Below are 27481 nucleotides of genomic sequence, written 5' to 3' on the forward strand. Positions count from 1 at the left end.
AAATAGAAAAGACAGACGTAGTCCTACGTCAAAATCAATAGAAACGATGCTATTAAAAAAGTGCACGAAATCAGTAAAAAGCAACACTGTGCACTGGCGTTACGTGCAGTAAAACTAAAACTTTATTCGGTTTTCCGTACTAGACTAGACTTTACAAGGTTCGCTTCTTTTATCTAGGGGGAATGACGGCTTTGGCAGGTTTTGTTCTATTATTGGCAGGGTTTTTTTATGACTAACTATGCTCAAATTTGGTCTAAACATTCTGTGCATATCAAAGAATATTGTGGCCAAATTTCATAAAATTTGGTCGACAAAAACCCCCCTGACAATAATAGAACAGAACCTGCCAAAGCCGTCTTTCCCCCTATATATGTACAACACAGAATCCACTGTTCGCAGCTGTTTCTTTCAAAAACTCCGAGTGCGTATTGGTCCACCATAAGCATTATCCAGGTAATACATTTTCAATAGGGTGGCTAAAAAAAAAACACTTTTTCATTTTTTTGATGGGCCGCCCTCTTATTCTGTTCTATTTGATGCCCTGATGTTCTGGACAAAATTTCAGCCAAATCGGTCAACGTTTGGGCGGTGCTAAACTCGTTGGAAGTTTATATGAAAAAATGTATGCAGAAACATCCAAAAACAGTGATTTGCAGTTGGAAGGGACAATTTACACTGAAAACCGCGAGAAGATTAGAGTTTATTAGGCAAAGATATTAGCAAGTTACTGGAGTGTTGTAGAGGTGAATTTATTTCATTTCAAAGGTAAAAGAAACGAAATTTGCTCAAACCCCACTTCAGAGAAATGTTAATAACTTAGCCGGGAAAACTCTAACTTCTCGCGGTTTTCTGCATCACATTCTGTATTAAATCCTTAAAGAATGAGTATCATAGTTCTTCATCGTAAGTTGTGCCGCCCAACTGCACTTCACTGTTTTTGGATGTTTCTGCATACATTTTTCCATACACTGGTGGAAATAAGTATAAAGACATGCTCGGTTTCCATACAAAATGGCCATATTGGGAAGTCAATATCTCGATTCTTAGCGATTCGATTGGGCTGATTTTTTGCCAACAAGCCTAAAATGACTTGAATTTTTATTCAATGATGGTTACATTTATGCATATATTCTGGTTAAACGCGTTTCTGTTGGAAATAATTATAAAGACAGTTCCGTTGTATGGAGCTCCATATAAAAAAGTGGCGTCTTTATAATTATTTCCAGATTTTGAGGTCAAAATCAACAGAGATGTATACAATTTACTCAAAGATCGAAAGTCCAAGTTAAAAACAGGTGCCTAGTAAAATTTCAGGCAAATCGAATCGCTACGAATCGAGATATCGATCCTCAATCATGATGAAAATGTATGAAAATCATGCTTGTCTTTATACTTATTTCCGGCGGTATATAAGCTTCCAACGAGTTTAGCACCGCCCAAACGTTGACCGATTTGGCTGAAATTTTGTCCACAGCATCAGGACATCAAATAGAACCGAATAAGAGGGCCCATCAAAAAAATGAAAAAAGTCAAAAACAATGAAAAAAATTATATTTAACAGAGTTTCCTAAAACTAGAAGACAGTGTACTTACCTCAGAAAAATAATTTACCGATAAAATTCAGCGGATTCTGATGGCGGGAAAATGAGCTTCAAAACCTTTCATTTTTTTTCTCATCTGATGCGAATTGAATAAAAGTTGAAAGAATAGTAAAAATCAAAAACGATCAAGCTGAACCTGCTTCTATCTCCTCATTTATATTAACGTTCTTTAATTGGAAGCCACGGATGTTCATCAGAATAAAAGCAAATTTTCTGGTTAACTAATAAATTTATTGCATTTTTCCGTACACACTCTTACTTTAGATTCTTTTGGTACTTGATATACATAATTTATTCTCAATATAACATAATCTATGTACAAATCTTCTTCTCACTAAGCACATACACACGAAATGTGTTAAAATCATCTTTGAACATTTTTTTATTCTCGATCACTCGGATGACGAAAACGAGTTACAAATCAATCTATTTCTACATTTTCACTTTCGTCAGCTTCTTCTGCCGACAGCATCTCGCAGTCTCGACTGCTGCATCTTTCCCGCCTGTGGTGACCTTCGGGTTTCATTTCCCGATCGTAGCATCCGTCTTCATCGTTTTTCGCCGCTTCTCTCGGTGCCGTGGGCGATGGGTGTCGCTCATGACTGTCGTGGACCAAGTCGGATGGCGAGGAACGGGTTGAAAAATTGAGTGGCTGCTTTGAGGCAACAGCGGCCGCGGCAGCCATTACAGGGATTGTGCCCGGAAGCTTGGTAGGGTAGAAGTAGGAAAACGGCATCGGGGGCACTGGCATACCGTAGGCCATTTGTATCTGTTGAAACATTTGAGGATTAGTTTTGCATCTTGGCCAAAACTGTACTGTTCTTACCTGATGTCGATAAACGTTCAACAGGGCAGGATCTAGCCCCGAGGCATAGTGCGGTTGTCCAGCCAGAACAGCCGCCGGACCGTAGGTCCCGTCCTCGCGAACAAGCACCTGCACGGGAACTCGCTTCGTTGCACTAAGTATGGCTGCCTCGTGTTGCTGGATTTGCTTTCGTTTGGTTTTGTAGCGACGATTTTGGAACCAGATTTTGACCTGTGTTTCGGTGAGCCTTAGGCTTTTCGCCAACTCGGATCGTTCCGGGCCGGAGAGGTAACGCTGCTGGGCGAAACGTCGCTCCAGTTCGAAGACCTGCGAGTGACTGAAAGCGGCACGGGAACGTTTTTTTCGTGTCGCCGCAGGGGCGTCATCACCGGGGATTGATCCGTTGTGGTGAGTTAGGTTTCCGTACGGGGAAGGTGTGTCACAGTCTAGGAAAAATGGAGAAAAGTGTACAAAATTGTTAGATTGTACAACAAATCTTTTGGATACTATCATACATATCTATCTTTTAGATAGATATGTATGACAGTATTTTTCACCTCGTTATGCTCTTAAGATCTAGTTGATAATTGAATTATCATTTGATGAAAAAAAAATATAAAAGTTCTGTCGAATAATTTGGGACAGTTTCTTGATTTTTATACCTTTTTCTATTTGTATATGAGGATTCATTCACAACTTTACCCGAATATTACACTACTTTTAATAGATCCCAACCCTGTACAAGAGCGAGCTGTATTTGTATAAGTTTCCAGTGGTTGTTTCAGTGCCTTTTCGACGATAAAACAAATCTAATATTTCACTTTCCTAAAAAAAATGCGTGCTTCGAAAAGGAATTCCGATCGCTCTATTCCGAGAAAATAATCAATTAATCCACCTAGCCAGCCTGCGATGATGATGCCTTTCGCGTTCGATAATAAGGGTTCAGCAGTACATAAAAAAAAGTCCAAAGTGAAATCAATACACTTTTGTTTTTACTTATTGTACAATTTCCTGCGAGCGCAACGAATTCCAAGCCAGTCGTATGAGCATAAGGGCCAAAAAAAAGGAATTTTTCTATACAGATTTTTTTTCATATGTAGTTTACCGAACAAACAAGTAGTTGGCAGTACTTTTTGTATCAAACACTTGTCTTGTGTGTGTTTTATTTTACTAAAATGCGCATTTTTAGATGAGTATTCATAAGAATAAACTATTTTCCATCGTACTGGAATTCATCGCACTCTCCTTTTTTATAATCAGCCTATTTGCAGCATGATACGAATGTTTTCATCGGTTGAATCTGCTATCGATTTTGTAGTTTCCACATCCCAGTTTGTGAACCGATTGAAAAGACAGATACAGTCGCTTCTCCACATCTCGATATTGAAGGGACCATCGAGATAGGGAGAGATCGAGAAATGGAAGGAAAATTAAAATGGATACTAGATCAAGAAAAGCTGAATCCAGAACAAAATACAGACCCCATTCGATTATGGCAACAGCTTCGGAGCATTTATGTTGCCAAAATCGAATGTTGCCAAAATCGAATGTTGTCAAAATCGAATGTCTCATGATACTTCAACATTTCTTCACTTTTTGTGACGCTAGACACACTTTGACCCTTTTCATGCGAATTTTGAAATCTAAACGTTCACACTAAACAAAAATTATGCGGTTTCGGGGACTAACCAATTTCTTTTACGAAAATTTCAATATTTAGGCGCTCTACTTAAAAAAAAATTTACGCGATTTTTTACCATTTTTTTATGTCGGTTTAAGGGTCTAACCAATTTTTGTAACGAGGTTTACGATATTTACGTGGATTATAAGCAATTTGTTTTGCCAAAATCGAATAATTGTTGCCAAAATCGAATGGGGTTTGTATAATCAGAACACATCGAGAAAGAGAGATATCGAGTTATGGAGGTTTTTGAGATGTAGAATGCCCAAATGTACGTAGATTGAAGGGACCCATTGACATAGGGAGAGATATCGAGATATAGAACATCGAGATGTAGAGAGTCGACTGTACATACTTGAGCACTCATGTTGTTCATAAGACTGTTGAATGTCAAGGATTTTCCTTGCCTCAGAATAGGAAGTTGTGTTGGTAAGCCAAATGTATTATCTAGGAAAGGTTCATTCTTGTGCTTGTGAGTGATGCGATCTGCCGACAAACATAAAGCTTTCGAGAGGAGGAAGCAAAAGAGGTCGCTTTGATTATGATTCTTGTAACAACCAGAAATAAAACAAAAGAAATTCGCGACGTTCCCATAAGAACCAATCTACAAACCGATGTACACCAATCCGCACTAACTACATTAACCCTGCTATCGGAGTCATAAAAATTCCATCTTGGCTGTGTTTCGATATAAAATTTGCGAAAAAGAATCCATGTGTCTTGGAGGGACTCGAACCCTTAAACTCCTGCTCTCTAGATAGGCGTAATAACCTGTAGCATGATGGCTATTGTAAATATGTAAATAGAACTATAATGGATGATTACGGTAAATGAATGAAATAGATATTAATTCTCGCTTAACTTTTCAAAAGGACCTAAGTAATATTTTTTTCATGATTTAATTTGAGTACTGCAATCAAAAGCTTTCATGTTTTTCTGTTGATTGCGCTATTCAAATTAATTCATGAAAAAAATGTTACTTAGGACCTTTTGAAAAGTTAAGCGAGAATTAATTTAAATTGTTTTGGTTCTTGTTATGTAAATCTTGTATTCAAGTTATGGTTCAATGTTCATTAGATCTTTTTGTGTATAAATTATTCAATATAGATACCAATTCGACACCTGACAAGTTCACTCAACGCATATATGTTAAATGTTCCACGTAAACGTTCATTCAAAGAATGAACGTTCAAGTTCATCTAAGATGAACCGCCAAAGCTTCACAGGTCGCTTCGTGAACTTCCACGACCGTCTGAACCAAGGGGTGGGACTTAAGAGGGTTCAGAAGGATGAGAACCCTTTCAGATCCGATACGTTATGAGGGAATGAGATGGCAGTTTCATTCGTAGGTTTATGATGGCTAAAGATTTAGATCGGGAAGGTTGATGGCCTTTGGGAAGGTTCAACAACCCCGGACACGATTCGAACAACCTCACGACCTATCTGAGGCAATTTGGGACCACACTGGATCATTTCAACCGAGACCGTGGAAAGATCCGGGAGTGCTAGTATCGTGAATCTGTTGTGGTATGTTAAAACGACATTATAAGTCTTTGGTGTTCTAGATTTTACGTTTAGTCCTTTCCGTTAGGCTAAAGTCCAGTTAAAGAGTGTTGTGCGGTTCGTTAGTATTTTTGTGCGAGTATCCTAGAAATAGAAGGTAATTTGTTAAATATGTGTGTTCCAAAATGTGTGTGCTTATACGCGTCAAACAGCCGTTTGACGGCTTCTTATTGCCAGTTTTTGAAAACGAGATTCGAACCGACGCCTCTACCGACCTCTGGATATCGACCGCATCGCCCAACCCTCTCGGCCACCATTTTCGTCGATCCACGCGCTCTCGTTGAAAACTCTCCGAGTTGCGGATTTTGGTCCGTGAACCGGAAAGGGACCGCCATTTTGTTGTCATCTTCGGTGGCGCGTTCCACGAGACGCTGTATTGTTCGACCATCGTTATTGTCCGAACCCCACCATCCGTCCGCTATTGTGTAGCAGCCATCGATCGCCATTGCGATCTGCAGCGTCCAACGACACGCGTTGGCAACCGTCCCTCAGCAAGACCAACCATCATCGAACAGTCCGTTCGCCGGGTCGCGAACCTCGCGGTCACTTGGAGGAGTTGCCGCAATACCATTTCGACAGCGAGCCACATCAGGAAAGGTCGGTAAAGCAGAGCACCAGAAAACATCCACGGTACCGTGAGTAGAAATGCGCATGCGTAAATGAATTGACACACACACATAAAAGCTAGCTAAAATTATAAATACCGCACATATGAAGTAGACAGACAAGATAAAGTAGAGAGAAAGGAAAGGAAAAGAGGAAGTGAAATGATCCTAGGATAAGTTTGTAATTCAAATAAAAGCATGCTTGTTAATCGTTGCCGTTTTGCCCTACAAAAATAAATGTTTTTCCCATTCAAATGCAACGAGTTTGTAATGTCTAGGTACTAAAGGTTTTTGATGTCGTTCGGTTAGTGTTTTTTTTGTCGTACTTTGTGATTTTTACTCCTAGTTGGACTGCTAGGGAAACTCAGTCCCTCCTTTTCCGTTCTTAAAACGAGAAGGGAGAATTGTGAAGGTTGGTTCTGCCAATGATGATAATTTGAGCTACAGTGACTAACCGAACGACGATCTCTAGCCATCGCAAATTTACGCGTGAGACGGTCATCTCGCCGAAAAAGAACGGAAGTACTTTATAACCGTTCGGGTTTGCTAGTGCGTTTCTCATCCACTGAATTCTTTCAAGAAACCTGCCCTGAGGTTTGGATTCTTGCCGGGCACAAAAACAGACGGGCGGCCCTCAATGTTGATTGAGGTGGCGCTTAAGCCGCTCGTTTACGGATTCAAGGTTGAGAGACCCCATAGCCGCTACGGCGTGCTATAAACCCCTACACGACAAGACCGCTTAAAGGTCAAGTTTGCGGAAAAGCTATCAGAACAGAATCCGTACCAACCTCCACCGCGGTAAGCTCTTTTTTGCAAATTGAATATCTTTCGTATGCTTGATTTATCCAATCTTCACATATGCTTCATATGGGGCTGTACACATATTACGTAAGCACTTATGGGGGGAGGAGGGGTCGGTCAATATCTTACGCTCCATATAAATAAAAAATCATTTGCATGAAAAAAATCTTACATGACCCCTTACTTTACTTACTTACGGATCCTGTACACCTCCGGTGGTGCAAAGGGCCGACTTGAAAGATTTCCATCCTGAGCGTTGCCCGGCTATCGCTTTAACCTGTTGCCAGGTTAGATTTCGGTCGACTTCTTTTATTTCTTTATTGAGGCTTCGCCGCCATGGGCCTCTGGGTCTGCCTCTGCTGCGATGTCCCGCTGGGTTCCAGTCTAATGCTTGTTTACAGATTTCGTTTCCGCCCCTACGTAGAGTGTGGCCGACCCAGCCCCACTTCCGATCCCGAATTTCTGTTGCTATCAGCCTCTGGTGACAACGACGATGGAGCTCATTGTTTGAGATCCAGTTGTGAGGCCACCAGGCTCGAATTATATACCGCAGGCATCTGTTAATGAACACCTGCAGCCTTTGAGTGTTCTCCACTGATACACACCATCTTTCGCTAGCGTATAACAGCACAGATTTCACGTTAGAGTTGAAAATTCGTATTTTGGTGCGTTCAATTATCTGCCTGTTTTTCCAGATATTTCTTAAACTCGCAAAGGCAGCCCTTGCTTTCTTGATCCGTGCGCCTATGTCGATCTTGGTACCGCCGTCAGACGCCATTTGGCTACCAAGATATTGGAAGCTTTCAACATTCTCCACTGGTTGCCCGGCTACTGTGAAACTGGAAGGAGTCGCCGTGTTTACATCCAACGATTTGGTTTTGTTGACGTTGATGACTAAACCTGCCGAAGAGGAGCGCTCGGCAAGGTCGTTGAGTTTACTCTGCATATCAGAGCGCCGTTGCGCGAGGAGTGCAACGTCATCAGCCAATTCGAAGTCGTTTAGATGCTCCATGGTTATAGGCTACCATAACAGCCCGCGGTTTGATTCACGGTCAATCGCACCTACCAGAATCTCATCGATTACGATGAGGAACAGTAACGGTGATAGGATACATCCTTGCCTCATGACCCCCCTTACATGACCCCCCCGGTCGAAAAAATCAGAAAAATTGCTTACGTAATAAGTGTACGACCCCTATGTGCTATATACAGCAATATCCACAGCCTTATGCAAAGCTGTACACATAACAGCTGCAATTAAAACTGAGTATAGAGACAAATATTTAATACATAGGCAAATTCCCGAACAGCAAACATATTGCGCAAAAGCTTTTGTGACCCATATGCAATCAAATTTAGTCACATTTGAGTTGCTGCAACCAAATCAGTCTAGATTGTGCTGCTAGGGTTGCTGTTTTATTCACAGATTTTTTAGCTGTTGTGATACAGATCATAAAGATTTCTTTTTTTGCATAAAGGAAGTTACACAAAAAACAGGCTGCAATTTGTTTTTTCCGAAAATTCCATTTGGCCGATGAACCTAATGGACCAATACCCATTTAGATAAAATGAATATACGACCAAAAATGTGGTTCGACTGAACTGGTTATTTGACCAAAAAAGTCATTTGGCCTAACAGGTCAGTTAGTCGAAAAAATCATTTGGTCAAGTAGGTCATTCGGCCGAAAATTCTGTTTGACTATGAAAATGCTGATGACCACTATAAGAGTAAGATATGGTCAAATAGCCCTCTCTAGATTACCACTATAACCGACTGGGGGGCAGCAGGGACAGCATGGACCATGTCCAAGGGCTTGACGACCCCTCCCCAGCTGTCTGTGAGTCAAGGAGAACTGCCTAGGGCGTGGTTTGATTTAGCAATGGGCTCTGCTAAAATCCCTCCCAAAAAACCACAAGTGCCCGTAAGCAGACTCTATCAAAGCGACTGTGTGCCGCTTCAAAAGCACAAGCCCAGGGAGTGCCAATTGGCATGGGGAATGTCCCTACTTCGGTAGGGTAGCGCGTGAGCTGCTTCGGCAGGGAGTGAGTGATCTGGTTGTGCTGAGGCAGGAGTGTCATAGCGTGTCGCCGCTATTGTCACCTCGAAGCGCAGCAGAAGTCTGAGTATGGACTGCACATGCTGAGGTAGGAGTCGAGGGACCTATCGACACCTCGAGGCATGGCAGTGGAGTGTTAGAGTGAGCACCCGAAAAAGGGTCACATGGAGCGAATGGTCTTTGGAGAAGCTGCTTCGGCGGCAGGGTAGCAGTGGGTTGTACCCACACACCTACAGTTGTGCACATGTGGTGCATGGGGAGTGTCCCTGCTTCGGCAGGGTAGCGTGTGGTCTGCTTCGGCAGTGGTGTGATTGATCTGCTCGTGCTGAGGCAGGAGTGTCGTAGCGTTATATCTGTAGGCCCAGGCAGTTACCGCTATTGACACCTCGAGGCATGGCAGCGGAGCGCCCGGGAGAGCATCCAAGTAAGACTCAAATGGAGTGAATGGTGTGCGAGCACCCAAGTCAGTCTCGCATGGGACGAGTGCCTGTGTGAGCGATAATGAGCGAGTACGCTTAGTACTGCCATCCCCCCAGAAGTAGTACTGCGAGGTAGTTCCTGGGGGAAACGATGGTGGAGCCCAAGGGAGTTTAGTCGGTATTACCGGTATGGTCGAGTCCGACACTCCAGTACACTTCCGTGTGGTAGTTTGGCAACTACAATGCACGTGTACTGGGTTAGTGTGTAAATGCATTCTCCCTTGTAAAAAAAAAAAAAAAGATTACCACTATAAACCTATTATAAGAGTATATAACAATCCGTTTTCAGCCGGCTGCAAAAAAAAAGAAATCTGGCTGTGGCAGCTATCGAAAATATTGCTTTGAAAAAAGAGAAACAAAACTTTGCAAACAAATAATAACAGTTGTTGATGAAAATAATGATGAGGATAACTATAAAATAATACTTTTTTCAGTTTACAGTGAAAACTCAGATGTGAATATGTACATTGTGTGGAAGATAATTATTTAAAAATGGGACTCGAACCCACGACGTCTTTTTTCAGGTTTGTTTCTCAATGTAATTCCATGGAAATGAGGTGCGAATTCGATTTCACGGTGAAAGGTAGTGCAAACATGAGATTGAACACTACGCGCCTGCAAAATAATATACTTATGGGCAATCAATTTGAAATGATTATAATAACTTCACTGACTTTATTGATTTTTCACCCAAATATATTTGTTATTCAAACCGATTACAAAAAAAAATGTGATTTTCGCGGAGATAACACCGTCTTATCGTGAGTTTCTAGATTTCGATAAAAAAAACGTTGCTCTTATTAAACACCGTTATAAACCCTTTAGAATGTAAATATTCTTACTGGGGTTTTTCATATGACCACAATACGACCAAAAATAGTGGCTTTGACCGAGCTTTTAAAATAGGACTAAGATCAATCGACATTTGACGGTTGAAGATTTTTCAGCAGATTTATTATTGATAGCAATAAGAATGCCAATAAATCTGAGCAACTGGCTATGGTGAATGCTGCCATAAATCCGCTATAAGAAATAAATAAATCCAACAACCATGAAAATTGTTTCTTGGGATTAGTACCGCGCACGATGACCAGGTGACGGTTACGGTCATTTGCTGCGATGGTATACGACAAAAAGTGCATGTCTTGTTATAACTATGCTGGTGCAATGGGGAAAACTACTGAATGTATTTATATGTAGTAAATATTTTAATTTGTAGAGGATTTTAAGGAGCTACGGGGCAGTTGGTTTGAAGCTTCAAGTGTTGTATGTCAATCGGTACAGCGTTAGAGTTTACTTGCCGCTGAATAGCGTGATATAATATCAAGATTGTATATAGAATGCAGATAATATTCGAATTTGACCAAGGATAACAACTAGTTAAGGCAAGTCAGGATAGTTATTCTTCGAGAGTGAGGGATAACTGTTAAGTGTCACATAGTAGAAGAAAATATTGTAGTTAACAATCCTAAGAAGAATAACAACAATCATAAGAAAGAAAAAGCACGTTAAAGCTGACTATAGCTAAAGAGAATATAACAACCAAACCACTTAACATATAAGCATCTTTGCCGTGGAATGTGGTTCTTTCATGATTTTGAAACGCTAGCGAACCTAGCGGTGGAAGTCAAGCTTTACTGAACAACGCGCATAAGACAAAACAGCAACGCATGCTTTGCTGTCTCTTTCTTTCGCTTTGGATATACGGGAGTGCCGTTCGTCGATTGTTGATATCCAAAGAGCCTACTTTGAAAATTGCAGTTTGTTCTATGATGCCTATCTGTTTAGTGACCAAACCCAAGTAACATTTCAAGTTTTATTCCGTTCTAGGGATGGTTTTTAAGATCAATTTATAAGATCTAACATTAATACCCACAAAAACAACCTTTTGATTACCACTATAAGTGTGATATATGACCAAGTGGCCCTCTCTAGATAACCACTATAAACCTGTTATAAGAGTATTTAGAAATCCTTTTTAAACCGCCTGCAAAAAAGAGAATTTGGCTGCGGCAGCTGTCAAAAATGTTGCTTTGAAAAAAAGAGAAATAAAACTTTGCAGAAAAATAATAACAACATAAATGTTGATGAAAATCATGATGAGGATGACTACTAAATCATATTTTTAGGATTGTTTTACAATGTGCTTCCATCAAAATAAGGTGCGCGTTCAATTTCATGATGAAAGCTAGGAAAAAAAATAAGGTTGAACACCACGCGCTTTCAAAATAATGTAGCTTTGGGCCTTAAATTTAAAATAATTGTAACAGCAATATCCCTAATCTCCCTTGAATATATTGATATTTCTCGCCAATATATTTCTAATGCAAATTAATGATCAAAAAAGTGTTTTGCGTGGTGAAAACATTTTCTAATCATGAATGTCAGTGATAAATTTTACCGACTTGAAAATGCTTCTTCATTTTCAATATGGCCATCCTAAATTTCGTTTAAAATATGTTGCTCTTATTGAACACCTTTATAAACTCCTTGTAATGCAAATATTCTTATTGGGGTAACTCGTTTGACCACATTACGTCAAAAAAAATTGGTTTTGATCGAGCTATGAAAATAGGATTTATGACGCTCTCCACCACAACTGTAGAGCCGCTCATAAGGTCATTAGACGGTTGACGTTTGAAGCTTTTTCAGCATATCGATAATAAAACTGAGCAACTAGCTATGATGATTGCTATTATAAATCCACTATAAGAATTAAATAAATCCAAGAAGCATGGAAATTGCTATTTGGGAAGTGTTTGTTTTTGAATTGAGAGTGCGGTTTCAGTGGAATAAAGATATATATTCCTGTTCATATTGTTTCGACTGCAAAGTTTTTAACTATTCAACCGTTTTCAGCAGAACCGGATTGTCGAAAATGTTGTTTGCTGAAAAAGTAACATACTAACATGGCTAAAAATGTGGTCTTTTGAGAAAAAGGAGCGAAAAATAAAAAGTGTGAAGCAGAGCAAAGGAAATTTCACTAAGGAATGCTACGTTAAAACGAGGCTTCGAAGAATGCATTGTTGATTGGATTGGATTGCCGAAATGTTATTAAAAAGAAAAATATCAGCTAACCTTGGAAGCTCATCAATGAGTGTTATAACAGTAAAAGGATGTCCTCAAGGAAGCGAACTGTCACCTCTATTGTGGTCTTTAATTTGTGATGATCTTTTTAATCAACTGGAAGCTCGAGATTTCGAAGTAATTGGCTTCGCGGATGATATTGTTATACTGGTGACAGGAAAATATGACTGTATTATTTTAACCGAATTCAAATTGCTCTAAATTGGATCACATTATGGTGTGAAATGAAGTATTAAATATAAATCCATCAAAGATCACTTATGTCGTGTTTACAAAGAGAAGAAATTATTCTTGTTCTACTTTAAAACTGAAAGGAGAAGATTAGAAACCTTAAGTCAGTCAAGCACCTTTGATTTTGTTTCATATTTTTGGATTAGCTACCCACCCTCAATGTACACGTTGCAAAAGCTGGAATATTTTTAGTAAATTACGGCGCCGGCCTCGTCCTTACGGTCATATAGGAAGGGAAAGATTATTAGTCCGACTCTCACTGCATCTCCACGATTGTCTTGGGATAGGACATTGTGTTAGTTACAAAGGATAATTTATCTGGATTCACTTCGACAAGCGATGCGATCTAAGGGATGGGCGCATTTAATATATTCTACGTACTTTCGTTTCTATCGAACCGGCATGCTAACCTTAAATATAATTCACCGCGCACCACTTGATTTAATTACCTGCCGCACAAAGCATCATCAAGCGATCGTTCTGCATACTTCTCGAAAACACGCACGAACAATCCTTTACTTATTGACCGCACAAAGCACAAGCACTAACTTGAATTTCGCAACTGTTCATCGCTTCCTTTGAATTTGCTAGTAATTATGTTATTTACCGATGCCATCGTTTTACGAACAGTCCGAACAGTCGGATATCTAGATAGCTCGAAACGTTATCTTGTATATAATTAGCTTGTCCTTGGATACATTAATTCCACTATAAAGTCATTCTAAGTTGTTGAAAACACGGCCCAGTCCTAACCCTATTTGGCTATTTGTTATCCCCGATGACGGTACCAAAATAATAGTTTTTCTTTGTATTGTTTTCAAAACTACGGCTTCAATATTTTAATCAATTTTGTAACTTCGACTTTTTGTCCCTTCAACCTTTTCTCCTTTCGACCTTTTGTTCATTCGACCTTTTATCCGTTCGACCTTTTGCCCGTTCGACCTTTTGTCCTTTGACATTTTGTCGACCTTTTTTACATAGATTCGTTCAAGTTTCAGGGGCATTCTCGAGTCCGTTTGAAATGCGCAGAGGGTTAGAGTCTGTTCAAAAATTACGTAACGCTTTTGGGGGGAGAGGGAGGTCTAACTTTCGTTGTACTTTGTTACACAAATGAATGAATATTTACGATTACTACAGGCTATTTCATATACTCGGAAACGACGCTTTTATTGGTATTGTATTTCATGTGCTTTTAGAATAGGTCGTATGTGCGAAAAAGAGGCTCTCTTTGCTTGCGCCCTCTTTGCTTGCGCTTTCTTTTGCTAATAAATAAGCTAGTTTTGCATTTTTTGCTACATTTTTACCTCAGCATGCTAGACAAAGCTGTCGTCTTTAGATATATGCAAAGAAATCCGAAGCAAACTTTAGTATAGTTTTGTAATAATCGAAAGAGAAAGGACTCAAATAGAGACTCTCTTTTGCACATACGACCTATTCTCAAAGCACTCTAGATCAGATCTTTGAAACCAAGCCAAAGTTAATAGAGTTAACCCAGAGCAGAGAGTTAATTCTAAGCAATTGCATTTTAACTCAACCACTTCATTCCTAATATCCTTGGTTTTTGACCATGTGTCATTCCTATTATAACAATGTTAATAAATACTGAAACCCACAAACCCACCCAGGATCGACACGAGTGGTCAGATATATAGTTTCACTGACGACATTGATATTATGGCACGTAATTTTGAGAAGATAGAGGAAGCCTACATAAGACTAAAAAGCGAAGCTAAGCAGGTTGGACTTGTCATCAACACGTCGAAGACGAAGTATATGATAGGAAGAGGCTTAGGAGATGACAATGTAAGCTACCCACCACGCGTCTGTATCGGTGGTGACGGAATTGAGGTGGTTGAACAATTTGTGTACTTGGGCTCACTGATGATCTCCGATAACGATACCAGCAGAAACATTTGGAGACGTATTATTGCAGGAAATCGTACGTATTTTGAACTCCGCAAAACGCTTCAATCGAATAGAGTTTGCCGCCTTACCAAAATGACTATCTACATTTGACCGGAAATTTTCTACGGACACAAGACCTGGACGATGTTCGTGGAGGACCAACGCGCACTGGGAGTTTTCGAAAGGAAAGTGCTGCGTACCATCTATCTATGCTGGGGTGCAGATGGCGGACGGTACGGCACCATGAGTTGCATCAGCTGTTGGGAGAACTATCCATCGTTTACACCACGAAAATTGGAAGACTGTGGTAGGCCGGGTACGTAGCCATAATGTCGGACAGTAATCCGGTGAAAATGGTTCTCGACAACGATCTGACGGGAACAAGAAGGCGCTCGCACAGCGGGCAAGGTGGATCGATCAAGTGGAGGACGATTTGCGGACCCTCCGCAGACTGCGTGGTTGGCGAGCCGTGCACCGAGCTGAATGGAGGAGACTTTTATGCACTGCACAGGCCACTCCGGCCTTAGTCTGCTGCGATGTCCAACTATGTTCCAGTCTAATTCTTGTTAACAGATTTCGTTTCCCTACGTAAGGGGTGGCCGGCCAAACCCCACTTCCGATCACGAATTTCTGTTGCTATCGTGCGCCTATGTTGATCTCAGTACCACCATCTGACGCCATTTGACTACGAAGATATTGAAACATTTCAACATTCTCCACTGATTGTCCGACTACTGTGAAACTAGAAGGAGTCGTTGACCTGTCTTGTTGATGCGGAGCAGGACAATATGGTCAACACAGGATCTTCTGGTACGGAATCCGACCTTCTTCCGCCGGAAAGTCGCATCGATCTTCTCCTGAATCCGGGCTAGAACTTTGAGAACGGTACACAACAACATAATGCCTCGCCAGTTATCGCAAACAGTCAGGTCACCCTTTCTTGGGCACCTTCAGCCCGCATCCAGTCGACCGGGAAAGTTGTGGTATCCCAGATATTACAAAAAAAAACATTGTTGTAATGCTTAATTACTAGTGATGGAGCTTCAGTATTGATGGGTGTTATACGTCGCAACTTAAATAGGCAGAAAAAGTTGTTCGAAGTGCTCGAACCAGTGTTTCAGCTGCTCAGTTGGGTCGGTCACGTCTAAAGACGTAGATATCTGTAGATATCGCATATATTGCATTCATCTTCGCCCCGCTAAAGCATCGTGAGATATCGTAGAGGAGGCGTAAGTCCACGGTTGCTGCGGCTTTCTCTTCTTCGATGGCCAGAGAGTCCCGCATGCTCGCTTGTTCCGTCGTCAATAGCGTTTCACTGCCTTCTCCAGAACCGAGAACAGGAAATTTCAAAACATCGAACCACCCAGGGTCAGAAGGAAGGACATCTAAAAAGTTTGCCTTCAAGCCTTTTCGAATGCTTTGCGAAATAACTTGAATCCTTTTTTGAAAGTTAACTATTCGAAACGAAATAATAAAATCAGATTTCTCTAGTGACAAACTCCGTGAAATACCGGCTATTCTGTTTCGATTCACCTCAAGATTTTAGCAATCTTGATGTCGTGAAATAGTTACATCGTCAAAACAATCGAGCAATCCGTCGACTCAAAGGATTAATAAATAGGCATGTTTATATGCCAAATCGAAAACTGATGGATTTTTTTTCGGTAGTTTGTGTGATCTTAAAAATTAATTTCGTCAAAAAGAGGCTGGAAGGAGGACGGGAGGACATTGTATGCAAAAGGAGGACATGTCCTCCCAAAGAATAACATTTGATAAGCCTATGAATCGACCACCAGGGTTTATTCCTAAAATTCCCAAGGAACTCACTTGGCCAAAAGTCAAACGCACTTTATTGTTCTCTCGTACAACCGATCTTCTAAAATGAATCCACTTTATGGGCACTTGATGGCGTTATTTGAAACCTAAGAATCGAGGGAGTTCAAAAAAGGTTTATACGGATCGCCCTTAAGAATTTGCCGTGAAGAGATCCGTTGAACCTTCTATCATAGATAGATGTCCTGTCCATTGATTGGTCCGTACACGCTGGACCCGAGACGCAGAATACGACAAGCCACATTAGATGTTATTTGATGCAACCTGAATTTCATTCCATTCTTGCACCTTGTCCCTGTGTGGATCTACCCAGCATATTAAGTGTGCAATGGTCCGATTGCATGCGATCCTTGAGTCTGTGTTCGACTTTAGCATGTCTACAACGCAATTTGTTAAATTAAAACTCAAATTAATTTAAAGATCCGCATCATCTCAATATTCGGTATCCCATGATTTATTGTTAAGTTGATATCAAAAAAATTGAAATAGTTTTCAAAAAGAAAACGAAATGCGTATCTGCTGAAAAAAACCCTAATTAATCCACTTAGAGGTGATGGTGCCTTTCTCGTACAAATAAAAAAATGTATTTTGTCCATAGCTTCCGAGCCCATGATCTGATTTGGCCATTTTTTTCAAAAGGAAATAATGGAACAGAATTCTGCGTCAAATGCAACTTGTTGCAAGCAAATCGGGTAAAGATAAGTGCCTGAAAAATGAGTAACACTTTTGCTATATGTTGTTACGTGGGTGCGCACAGACACACAAACATACACACGGACATCACCTCAATTCGGCGAACTGAGTCAGTCGGTATATAACACTATGGGTCTCCGGGCCTTCTATAAAAAGTTTGCTTTTGGAGCGATCATATAGCCTTTACGTATACTTAGTATACGAGATAGGCAAAAATGTTGTTTAGGGAAAATAAAAGAAAAACCCAGATTAATCCACCTAGCGGTGATGATGCCTTTCTCGTGCGGTAAAAAAATAGTATTTCGGGCATTACTTTTAAGCCCATCGTCCGATCGGGCCAATTTTCAATAGGAAATAATTAGACAAGACCTGTTGCGAGGAAATCGGTTCAGGGTAAGTGCATTAAAAGTGAGCTAGATTTTTTTTGCGCGCTTTTTTCTGAGAAAAAGTGTTTTGGCCATAACTACCAAGCCCATTGTCCGATCCGTCCAATTTTCAATAGGAAACAATGGGGCAGTATACTGCGTCGAATGCAGCCTGTTGTGAGGGAATCCGTTCAGGGTAAGTGCATTAAAAATGAGCTAGATTTTTTTACGCGCTTTTTTATGAGAAAAAGTATTTTGGCCATAACTTCTAAGCCCATAGTCCGAATCGGCCAATTTTCAATAGGAAACAATGGGGCAGTATACTGCGTCGAATGCAACCTGTTGCGAGTAAATTGGTTGAGGGTAAGTGCAAAAAAAGTGAGCTAAACTTTTTGCTCTTTTGGTGCGCACATACACACACATACACACACACACACACACACACACACAGACATCACCTCAATTCGTCGAGCTGAGTCGATTGGTATATAACACTATGGGTCTCCGAGCCTTCTATAAAAAGTTTGTTTTTGGAGTGAACATATAGCCTTTACGTATACTTAGTATACGAGAAAGGCAAAAACTTACTGTGCACACAAAATATGTTATGTAATAAAAATGATACATCATTGTAGTCAACGTATTTTTGCACAAACAATGTTTTCCACTCATTATTAGTACACAATGAAAGTTTGTATGGTGTTTTGAAGAACCATTAAAATGTTATGCAGGAGCACAATGCAGAGCCTGATAATTATAGTCATTTCTTTGTAAAGACATTTGAATCCAATCATCGAAGTCACGTGAACGGAAATGACAATGCTCCGTTTTTTCATCCACGAGCTATCACTTTTCAAATTCCTTAAAAGCTTCGCACTCATTCAAACATTCAAAAAGTAATTTACTTCCATTACCCTAATTGTTTACTAAACGTCACCATGGTTACCTGAATCGTTCTCCGCCGATCGTCGCATATCCAAAGGGCTGTCGTTCCGGCTTGCTTTTATCCGGTAACAGTCGGTTTCACCTCCACTAACCCCACCAGTAAACCGCTTTTCAAACCGTTCCCCATCGCAATCACCTCCGGAATCGATTTGACATCGCGACGATGCCAAACTGCGTTCGGCGCGTTCCGCCGGAACCATATAACAATCCAGCGAGCTTCGCCTCAGCGATGGATGCAGGCTGGCCAAGTTGAAACTGCTGTTATTGTTGTTGTGGTAGTATGCAGCCATGTTCAATTTCCCATAAAAATCCGCGTGTTCCACTTGCCGGGGACTGGTTTCACTTGTATTTCCACTTTTATAGTATTTCATCTTTGCCAAAACACCTAGTTCTTCTTCGTTACCGGATGATTCCACTGAACTTCGGCGTTCACTATCCCCGCCACGTGACCGAGTCAAAATATCGTTTATCGAGAACGGAGTCGAAGCAATCGATTTCACCGCCGACGTTGTCAGACTCATTTTCACGTCCAATCACCAGAACGATTTTCCAACGACTAAAATCAAGGCGCCCAAATCATCCGCCTTAAGAGTATCCACTCACTATATTCGAACTGGAGGGCAATCTCGAAACACTAACCGGTAGCGACCGCACTTAACGAGCTCCCAAAGGGAAATGATGGATTTTCCGTTCGCATTTTCCACCGCATTTTACCAGCAACAACGCGGGTCGAGCGAGAGCAAAGAAAAACAAAACGAGCATCTATTTCACCACTCGTTCACGTCTCCCATATCGTCGCTGTTGTACCGAACCAAACAAGCATTGCGCTATTAGAAGCAAAGTGAACACGTGCAAGCTAGACTGGTTGAGGGGGATGGAGTTATGACCAGTAGGTGCTGCTGAACTGATCTACAACGGGAACATGAACTCCTTTCTTTTTTAAGATCTTGAGGTCCTTGTTTGTAACACAAAGTATATAATCTACTATTTGAAACCGCGCACGTTGTCCTGCATATGCGCCTTGTTTTAGTTTTTAGTTTTCATTTTAGTTTTTCCAGATACAGTTTCCAATATATCCTCATACAAAAATCACGGATGTGATTACAATAAGTAACGTGAACAATTTAAATTAAGATTCGTATGGAAATTTTGCATGCGTAGTTCACAACAAAAACTGCTATTATTTCGATCAGTTTGACATAGTACCTATCTCATGTTTCAACAAGTGATTCGAAACATATTTGTACATTATAACATATTTGTAGTACTACTAAAATTTCAGCTCAATCGGAAAATAAAGCTACAGCATGTCAAAGAAAACCATTTTCAATTAAAATCGGCTCCTGCTGCTATTATTCCGTTATTCTGTTAAGTCTAACTTGAACAAACAAACAGTTCAAGTCAGATAACGCATATGACGACAAATACCGTCAACTGGGGGGAAGATGATCATTGAGGTGAAGATGATCATTTGATGTGTCAGTCAAAAGTGCCAAATTTTTTTATGAAACGGTAGTCAACAATATTCTCCGTTCAAGTAATGTTACCGCTAGGTAGAAATCCGAGTTTTTCGATTATAATCATGAAAATGTATTTTGTGGAAGAAAGAGAGAGATAGTCATAAATGACGCTATTTTCGTTTCAAATATTGACTTCGAAGACTTCTTTACGTAGTAAATTCAACATTCATACAAATAACCTAGTGTATTTTGACGGCAAGATCATAATGATTTTAGTAGAGCTGTCTTGATCAACTTCACCCCAAACCAGATTACTCAAAAAATGTGTGATAATTTAATTTATTTTAATAAATGCGAACGCATTTCAGAAAACTAAAGTTGTTGATTATTGCAACGTATAGCAGTACATGTTTTGAAAATATTTGTTTCGATTTAAAATGTAAACACACATTGTTATTGCATGTTTTGTATTAAAAATGATCATCTTCCCCCCAGTTGACGGTAACAGAAATAATTTCCTCGCAATTATCGTGCCGATGCGTCGGGTAAATAATAAACTCCTTCTGACATTTTAAGACTGAGTATATTTTTTTTTTATTCTTTATTTAAGTGTTTGGGCGATAATGAGTGAGTAATGGGAAGTGGGAGATAAGAAGTGAGAAGTAGGGAGAAGTAAGACCAACAGAAGCAAGAGGGTAAAAGCGAGATGTTGAGAAGAAGGTACCCAAGTAACATTCTAAGTTTTATGACGCTCTTGAAGACCCTAAATTAATCTACAAGAGTGTTATAAAACCAGTATAAAACCAAAATGTTACTAGGGTAGTGAGATATAAGACAGAAATGAGATGGAAGAAGGAATAGGAAAATGGAAGAAAGAAGAACGAACAAAGAATCATAAAGATGAATCAAGAAAGAAGGGGCAAAGAATAATACAAAACGAAGAATGCTAAAGGAAGAATAAAAAGAAAGAAGACAGAAAGAATAAGGGAGAAGAAAGAATAAAGAGCGAAGAAGTAAGAATAAAAAACAAAGAAAGAAGAAGAAGGAAAAGAGATTTTAATAAGAAAGAAGGAAAAAGATAGAAGAGAAAAGGAAGATGGCAAAAAGAAGAAAGAAGAGAGAGAACGAAGAAGGTAAAAAAACAAGAAGAAGTACAATGATATGGAAATGCTAATATCATCTTCCAAACTTGGACGTACATGTTCATGATAGAATTAGAGGCGAAAGTATAGAATTGATAGTTCCGTTAGGATACGGCAGGCATGAAGAATGTTTTTATAGAAGTCGATTTGAAAGCGAGCGGAGGGCAATATTTGTGATGGCACATATCACACGACCTTCCTTCTGTCAAGCTCCCGTATGAAGCGGGAGGGAAGAATATCAGTGTGGAAGCTGATATATCTCCACTGGCAAAAGGAAGGTGGTTTGACTTGCTCATATGCCATCGCGTGCGGAAGGATTTGCTATCGACGAGTACTGTCTCCAAATTTCTAATATGACATCAGCATTTAGTCGAATAGGATTTTTATTGCACAGTTCTGTTTTCTCATTGCGAAGTAATAAGAACGGCTCACTTCATACTTACCACTTCTCTTCACCAACTTCTCACTTTCACCTTTCACTTGTCATTTGTTACCTTTCACTTTTCAATTTTCACTTTTTATTTGCCACATCGCACTTCTTCCTTCTCACTTCTCACTTTTCACGTCTCACTTCTTACTTCTATTTTTCACTTCTTACTTTTTACTTTTCAATTTTCACTTTTTGCTTCTTCTTCTTCTATGGCTCTACATTCCAACTGGAACTTGGCCTGTTTTTCAACTTAGTATTCTATTAGCATTTCCTCAGTTATTAAAAGAAAGCTTTTTATGCCCGCCATCGCACGAGTATGTATCTTGTGTGACAAGTAAAATAGATACGCTATGCCCAGGGAGTCGAGAATGTTTCCCACCCGGAAACATCCTAGACCAGACCGAGAATCGAACTCGCCATCTCCGGATTGGCAATCCTACGCCTTTACTCGCAAGGCTACTGGAGACCCCCTTTTTACTATTCACTTTGACTTTTACTTTTCATTTTTCATCTTTCACTTTATACCCACTCATATCTGAAACTTAGCAAAAATCCGCACAGCCCTGTTCCCAGCAAAATAAAAAATGAAATCCCGGCAGAAATGACGTTTGTTAGCTTATTTTGGGCAAATTATTTGCTGGTTTTCTGCAATTTTGACAGAAATCTCAGCAAATCTCAGCTCAACTGTGCGAATCGTGGTAAGAGTTTAATAATTTGCTGAGTTCCCGGTGAAAAAAAATTGTGTCCTTGGCATTTGGCACTTGGCACTTGTTATCTCTCACTGTTCACTTCTTGCTTCTCACTTTGCACTTCTCCCTTCTCTCTCTCTTTTACTTCTTACTTTTCATTTATCACTTTCCACTTTTCACTTCTTTCTTCTCACTCCTCACTTCTCACTTCTCACTTCCTACTCACCATTTCTCTCTTTTTTTTTATTGTCTTTATTAATGAGGTTTTCGGCCATTTCTCTCTTCTCACTCCTTACTTCTTACTTCTATTTTTTTTCATTTTTCCCACATCACTTTTCACTTCTCATTTTTCATTTTTCCTTTCTCAAAATACCGTTTGGCAGAAAGAGTCTTTTAACCGATGTGTGTCAATTGGCAGAACGGGTAATACGGCCAAAAAACGTCGTTTGGTCATTTGGCAAAAAAATCCGTTTTGCCAAAAAAATACGTTTGGCTTAAAAAGCATGTTGGTGGAGAATTATATTTGACCGAACGGGCCTACGGCCAAAACTATCGTATGGCCGCATAGGTTATATAACCAAAAATATAAGAAATGACGTTTGACAGAAACGTCCCACATCTCTTTTTTTCGCTTCTCACTGTTATTTTTTTTCACTTGTCACTTTTCTCTTCGCATTTCTTACTTCTCAATTAGTATTAAGCACTTCACACTTTTCACATTCACTATTGGCCGGCCGAAAGACATGTTAGCGTCAATAAATGCCCCTTTCTGCCAAATGATCACTTCAGCTAAACGGATTTCTCAGCCAAATGGCCTAGTCGGGCAAACGATTTTTCAGACCAAATTACATTTTTAATCAAACGTTATTTTCCGGCGTATGATCCGCTCGTCAAAATTGCCTTTCTGTCAAAATGACAATTTAGACTAAACGGTATTTTCGGCCAAATGACGCATTGAGCCAAATGTCCTGTCCGGTCAGATGAAATTTTCGGCCGTATGACCTGCTCGGCCTAACGATGTTTTGAGCCAAATCTTTCGACCATGTATCGCTTTCAGCCAAACCGGTTTTCGGCCTTGCCTTGTGCTGTGTAGTCATTCGGCCAGAACCATTAGTCTTTACGCCATTATGCCGAATATGTTATTTGTCAGAACAATTTTTTAGGCAGACACCCATCTGCCTGAAAGTCATAGCCGAGATGGATAAACGGACGAAAATGTCGGTCGGCCGATTTGGTCATTTGGCTGAAATGTTGTTAAACTGAACACGTTATTTTAATAGAAAGGTCGTTTGGCAAAATAGGTAATTTCGCCGAAAATGACATTTAACTGAAACGGTAATTTGGCAAACAGAGCCATTTGTCCGAAATGTCCTTTAGCCAAGCGGGTCATACGACCGACAACAAAATATGACTAGACTCAAATGTCGTTTAGCCGAACTGGTCTTATTTGATGAGCTACAGTATCCTCCTCCACTGGACTCGATCCTGGGCCAATCGCTTCCAGTCGCCTTGAACATTTAGCGCCCTCAGGTCCTCTTCAACTGAAAAAAGCCATCGTGTACGCGGCCTTCCACGAAGCCTGCGGCCTCTTCCGGGTTCTCTTCGCTTGACATTCTTCCGGCATACGAACAACGTGTCCAGCCCACCGTAGTCTTCCGTGTTGTATAAGCTTAATAATATCCAGCCTTTTATACACCTGGTACAACTCGTGATTCATGCGACGCCGCCAGATACCGTTCTCCTGTTTACCGCCGGGTATTGTCCGCATCACCTTATGCTCAAACACTCTGAAAGCTCTCCGATCAGCCTCCTTTAACGTCCATGTTTCATGGCCTATAAAGCCACCGGAAGAATCAGAGTAGTATACAGCGCGAGTTTTGTTTTCGTTTGCAAATTACGGGATGAAGTCCGTTATAAGCCCTATTTGCAGCTGCAATACGACTTTTCACCTTTTCACGGGTAACATCTTTATCGCATGTCACTAATGTTCCAAGATACACAAATTCTTCCACCACCAAATTTTTCACCATCCAGCACCATTTCGCTATCACCACCACTAATGAACCCACGTTGATTGCCAGCGACCATGTACTTCGTTTTGCTAGTATTGATCGTAAGTCCATTCCTCGCTGTCTTCCTCTTGAAAGGCGCCAAAGCATCTTTCACGATAATATCGATTCGTCCGCAAATCTCAGAAGCATATGCAATCTTGTGATAATGGTACCGCTTCTTTGCACACCAGCTCTCCCCATCGCTCCCTCGAGCGCTATATTGAACAGTAGATTCGAGAGTGGATCACCCTGCTTCAATCCATTTAGGGTAACAAATGATGTCGATATTTCAGCCGCAACCCTTACACTTGATTTCGATCCGTCCAACGTTATACGAGTCAGCCCTATCAGTTTCGCCGGAAAACCATGTTCTAGCATAACTTGCCATAATTCATTCCGTTTCACTGAATTGTACGCCGCCTTGAAATCAATAAACAGATGACGTGTCTGCCAGTTGTACTCCCGAAATTTATCAAGGATTCGTCTCAGGGTAAACATTTGATCCGACGTTGATCGGCCCTCGCGAAAACCTGCTTGGTATTCGCCGACGGAGGTCTCTTCAAACGGTCTCAAACTGTTGAACAGAATATGGATATAGTTTTGTACGCCGAATTAAGGAGAGTTATTCCTCGGTAATTGGCGCACTCCAGTCTGTGCCATTTCTTAAAGATAAAGCAAATGAGGCCGTCCAACCAGCTTTCAGGCAATTCCTCGTCTTCCCATATTTTCGACATAATACCACAGTGGCGGCGGTAAAGCAGAGCTTGGAGTTGGTTTCGTAGTGATTGGCAAGCAGATGAATCAAGTGATGCGGTGGAAACCCATTAACGAACGAATCTGTTGAGGATACTGGGCAAATTCTTCAATTACAGCCTAATCAACGTTTACGCACCGACATACGATAAATCCGACGACGTGAAGGACATGTTTCATGAATGTCTTGATAAAGCCCATGGAGAGTACCCAAAGCATGACGTGAAAATTTTTATCGAAGACGCTAACGCTCAGATCGGTAGAGAAGACCTTTTCCGTCCCATAATCGATAGGGAGAGCCTCCACTCCGCTACCAATGACAACGGCTTACGGCTAGTAAATTTCGCTGCTGCCAGAGGGATGGCCATCAGTAGCACCTACTTTGCACGAAAAAATAGCCGAGAGCACACCTGTAGACACCCAAATGGTGAAACTTGCAACCAGATAGACCATGTTCTGATGGATGGGCGCCATTTCTCGGATGTTATCGATATGCGGACATTCAGAGGTCCGAACATTGACTCTAATCACTACCTCGTTGTCAGTAAAATTCGATCACGGTTGTCATCTGTATTGAACGAAAGATCAAAGTACACGATGCATTACAATATCCAGCGAAGGAGTATCGGCTGAGTACCGCCAGAAGGTCTACGAACGGATAAGTGCAATCAACGCTGGCGACAACATCAACGATTTATGGAAGTCGATCTATGGAGCGGTGAGCACAACAGCACGAGTGGTAGGCACTGCATAGAGGCGATCCAGGACGGGTTGGATCGATGTGGAGTGTCAGAGAGTGTTAGACGAGAAGAACGTTACCAGAAGCCGGATGTTGGCATCGGGTCCCCGATCGAATAGAGATCGGTACAAGGAAGCAAGAGCAGCGAAAAACAAACCCACCGCAGGAAGAAGAAAGAATATGAAGAACAAGTGATTAGCGAGGTGCAGTAAGAAATGGAGCAGAATGATATGCGGAGGTTTTATGAGACTTTCAATGACGTGCGGAGAAAGACATCGCCATCTCCCATCATGTGCAACGACCAAGAAGGGAACTTGCTGACAGATAAGACCGAAGTGGCTGCCAGGTGGAAGCAACACTTCGAGACTTTGTTGAATAGTGGAAGTGACAGCCGAACTGGTCATTTGGCGGAAAAAGACGTTTCGTCAAACAGATCAATTGATGAAAACACCATTTTGCGGGAAAGGTCGTTTGACAGAAAGGACTATTTGGCAGAAAATATCATTTGGCTGAACAGGTCATACGACCGAGAATTTCGCTAGGCCGAAAAGGTCATTTGGACGAAAATTACGATAAGCTGAATCGGTCATTAGGTCATTTGGTCGGAAATGCCGTTTTGCAAATAGGGCTTAATGTTCATTAAGCACTTCCACAGTTATTAACTGCGAGGTTTCTAAGCCAAGTTACCAATTTTGCATTCGTATATCATGAGGCTAACACTATGATACTTTTATGCCCAAGGAAATCGAGACCATTTCCAAACCGAAAACTGCCTAGACCGTCACCGGAAATCGACCAGGTCCGAAAAAAAATTTGTCCGAAAATGACGTTTGACCGAACTTGTAATTTCGCCAAAAAAGTTATTTGGCTAAAATGGTCGTGCGACTCCAAGGACCAGAATACATGGTTTTACCGAAAGTCATTCCGCAGAATGCCATTTGTCGGAATTCAGTTGGAATAAATTATTATTAAATTATTTTGCATCCAAAGTGGAAGTGCCAAATGACCACTAAGTTGCGTGACGGCAATGTTCTAATGTGGGATGCAATACCAATAAGAACAAAACGAAGCCGCTATTATAAGCCACGCTAATCTGATAAAAATGCCAAACGTGAGATATGCAATGTAAGAAATGGAAAATGATTAGTAAGAAATAGTAGTGAAGCTATCGTTTCATATTCCTCATTTCTCACTCCTCACTCTTAAAAGAGTGAAGCTATAAGATAGAAATAAAGAGTGAGAAGTAATACATAAGACGTTTCATTTCTCGTTTCTCAATACTCATTTCTTACTTTTATTATCCTAAATCGTTTCACGCTTTTCACATTTACTTTTATTCGGCCAAACCACATTTTCTGCCATATGATTTATTCCGCAAAACTACATTTTCGACCGTACGACTAAATAAGCCGAATATTTTTCGCCAAATGGCCCTTTCTGCCAAACGACATTTTCGTCCAAACGCCATTTTCGGCTAAATGATCTGTTCGACTAAACGAATTTTTCGGCCAAATGGCTTGTTCGAGCACATAGCATTAACACCATAAATGGTCCTTTCTGCCAAAC

General features: G+C 40.6%; 1 protein-coding gene across 1 annotated transcript; it reads right to left on the bottom strand.

The window, feature by feature from the left end:
• Positions 1–1817: 1817 nt before the first annotated feature.
• On the bottom strand, positions 1818–19307 carry LOC134206479 (homeobox protein bagpipe). The gene is made up of 3 exons (XM_062682200.1): positions 18653–19307; positions 2428–2852; positions 1818–2370 (listed from the first exon to the last, which is right to left on the bottom strand). The coding sequence occupies exons 1-3, from the start codon at positions 19170–19172 to the stop codon at positions 2023–2025; spliced, it is 1293 nt and encodes a 430-aa protein (XP_062538184.1). The 5' UTR covers positions 19173–19307; the 3' UTR covers positions 1818–2022.
• Positions 19308–27481: the final 8174 nt, after the last annotated feature.

The sequence above is a fragment of the Armigeres subalbatus genome, chromosome 1 (genome assembly GCF_024139115.2).
Source record: "Armigeres subalbatus isolate Guangzhou_Male chromosome 1, GZ_Asu_2, whole genome shotgun sequence".
NCBI classification, from domain to species: Eukaryota; Metazoa; Arthropoda; class Insecta; order Diptera; family Culicidae; genus Armigeres; species Armigeres subalbatus.

Excerpts from the sequence above, each read along its gene's own strand:
- LOC134206479 (XM_062682200.1), bottom strand. The coding sequence starts at position 19,172 with ATGAGTCTGACAACGTCGGCGGTGAAATCGATTGCTTCGACTCCGTTC. Across the intron at positions 2,853-18,652 it reads ATCGGCGGAGAACGATTCAG|ACTGTGACACACCTTCCCCG; the intron begins GTAACCATGGTG and ends CATTTTTCCTAG. Across the intron at positions 2,371-2,427 it reads TGAACGTTTATCGACATCAG|ATACAAATGGCCTACGGTAT; the intron begins GTAAGAACAGTA and ends ATGTTTCAACAG.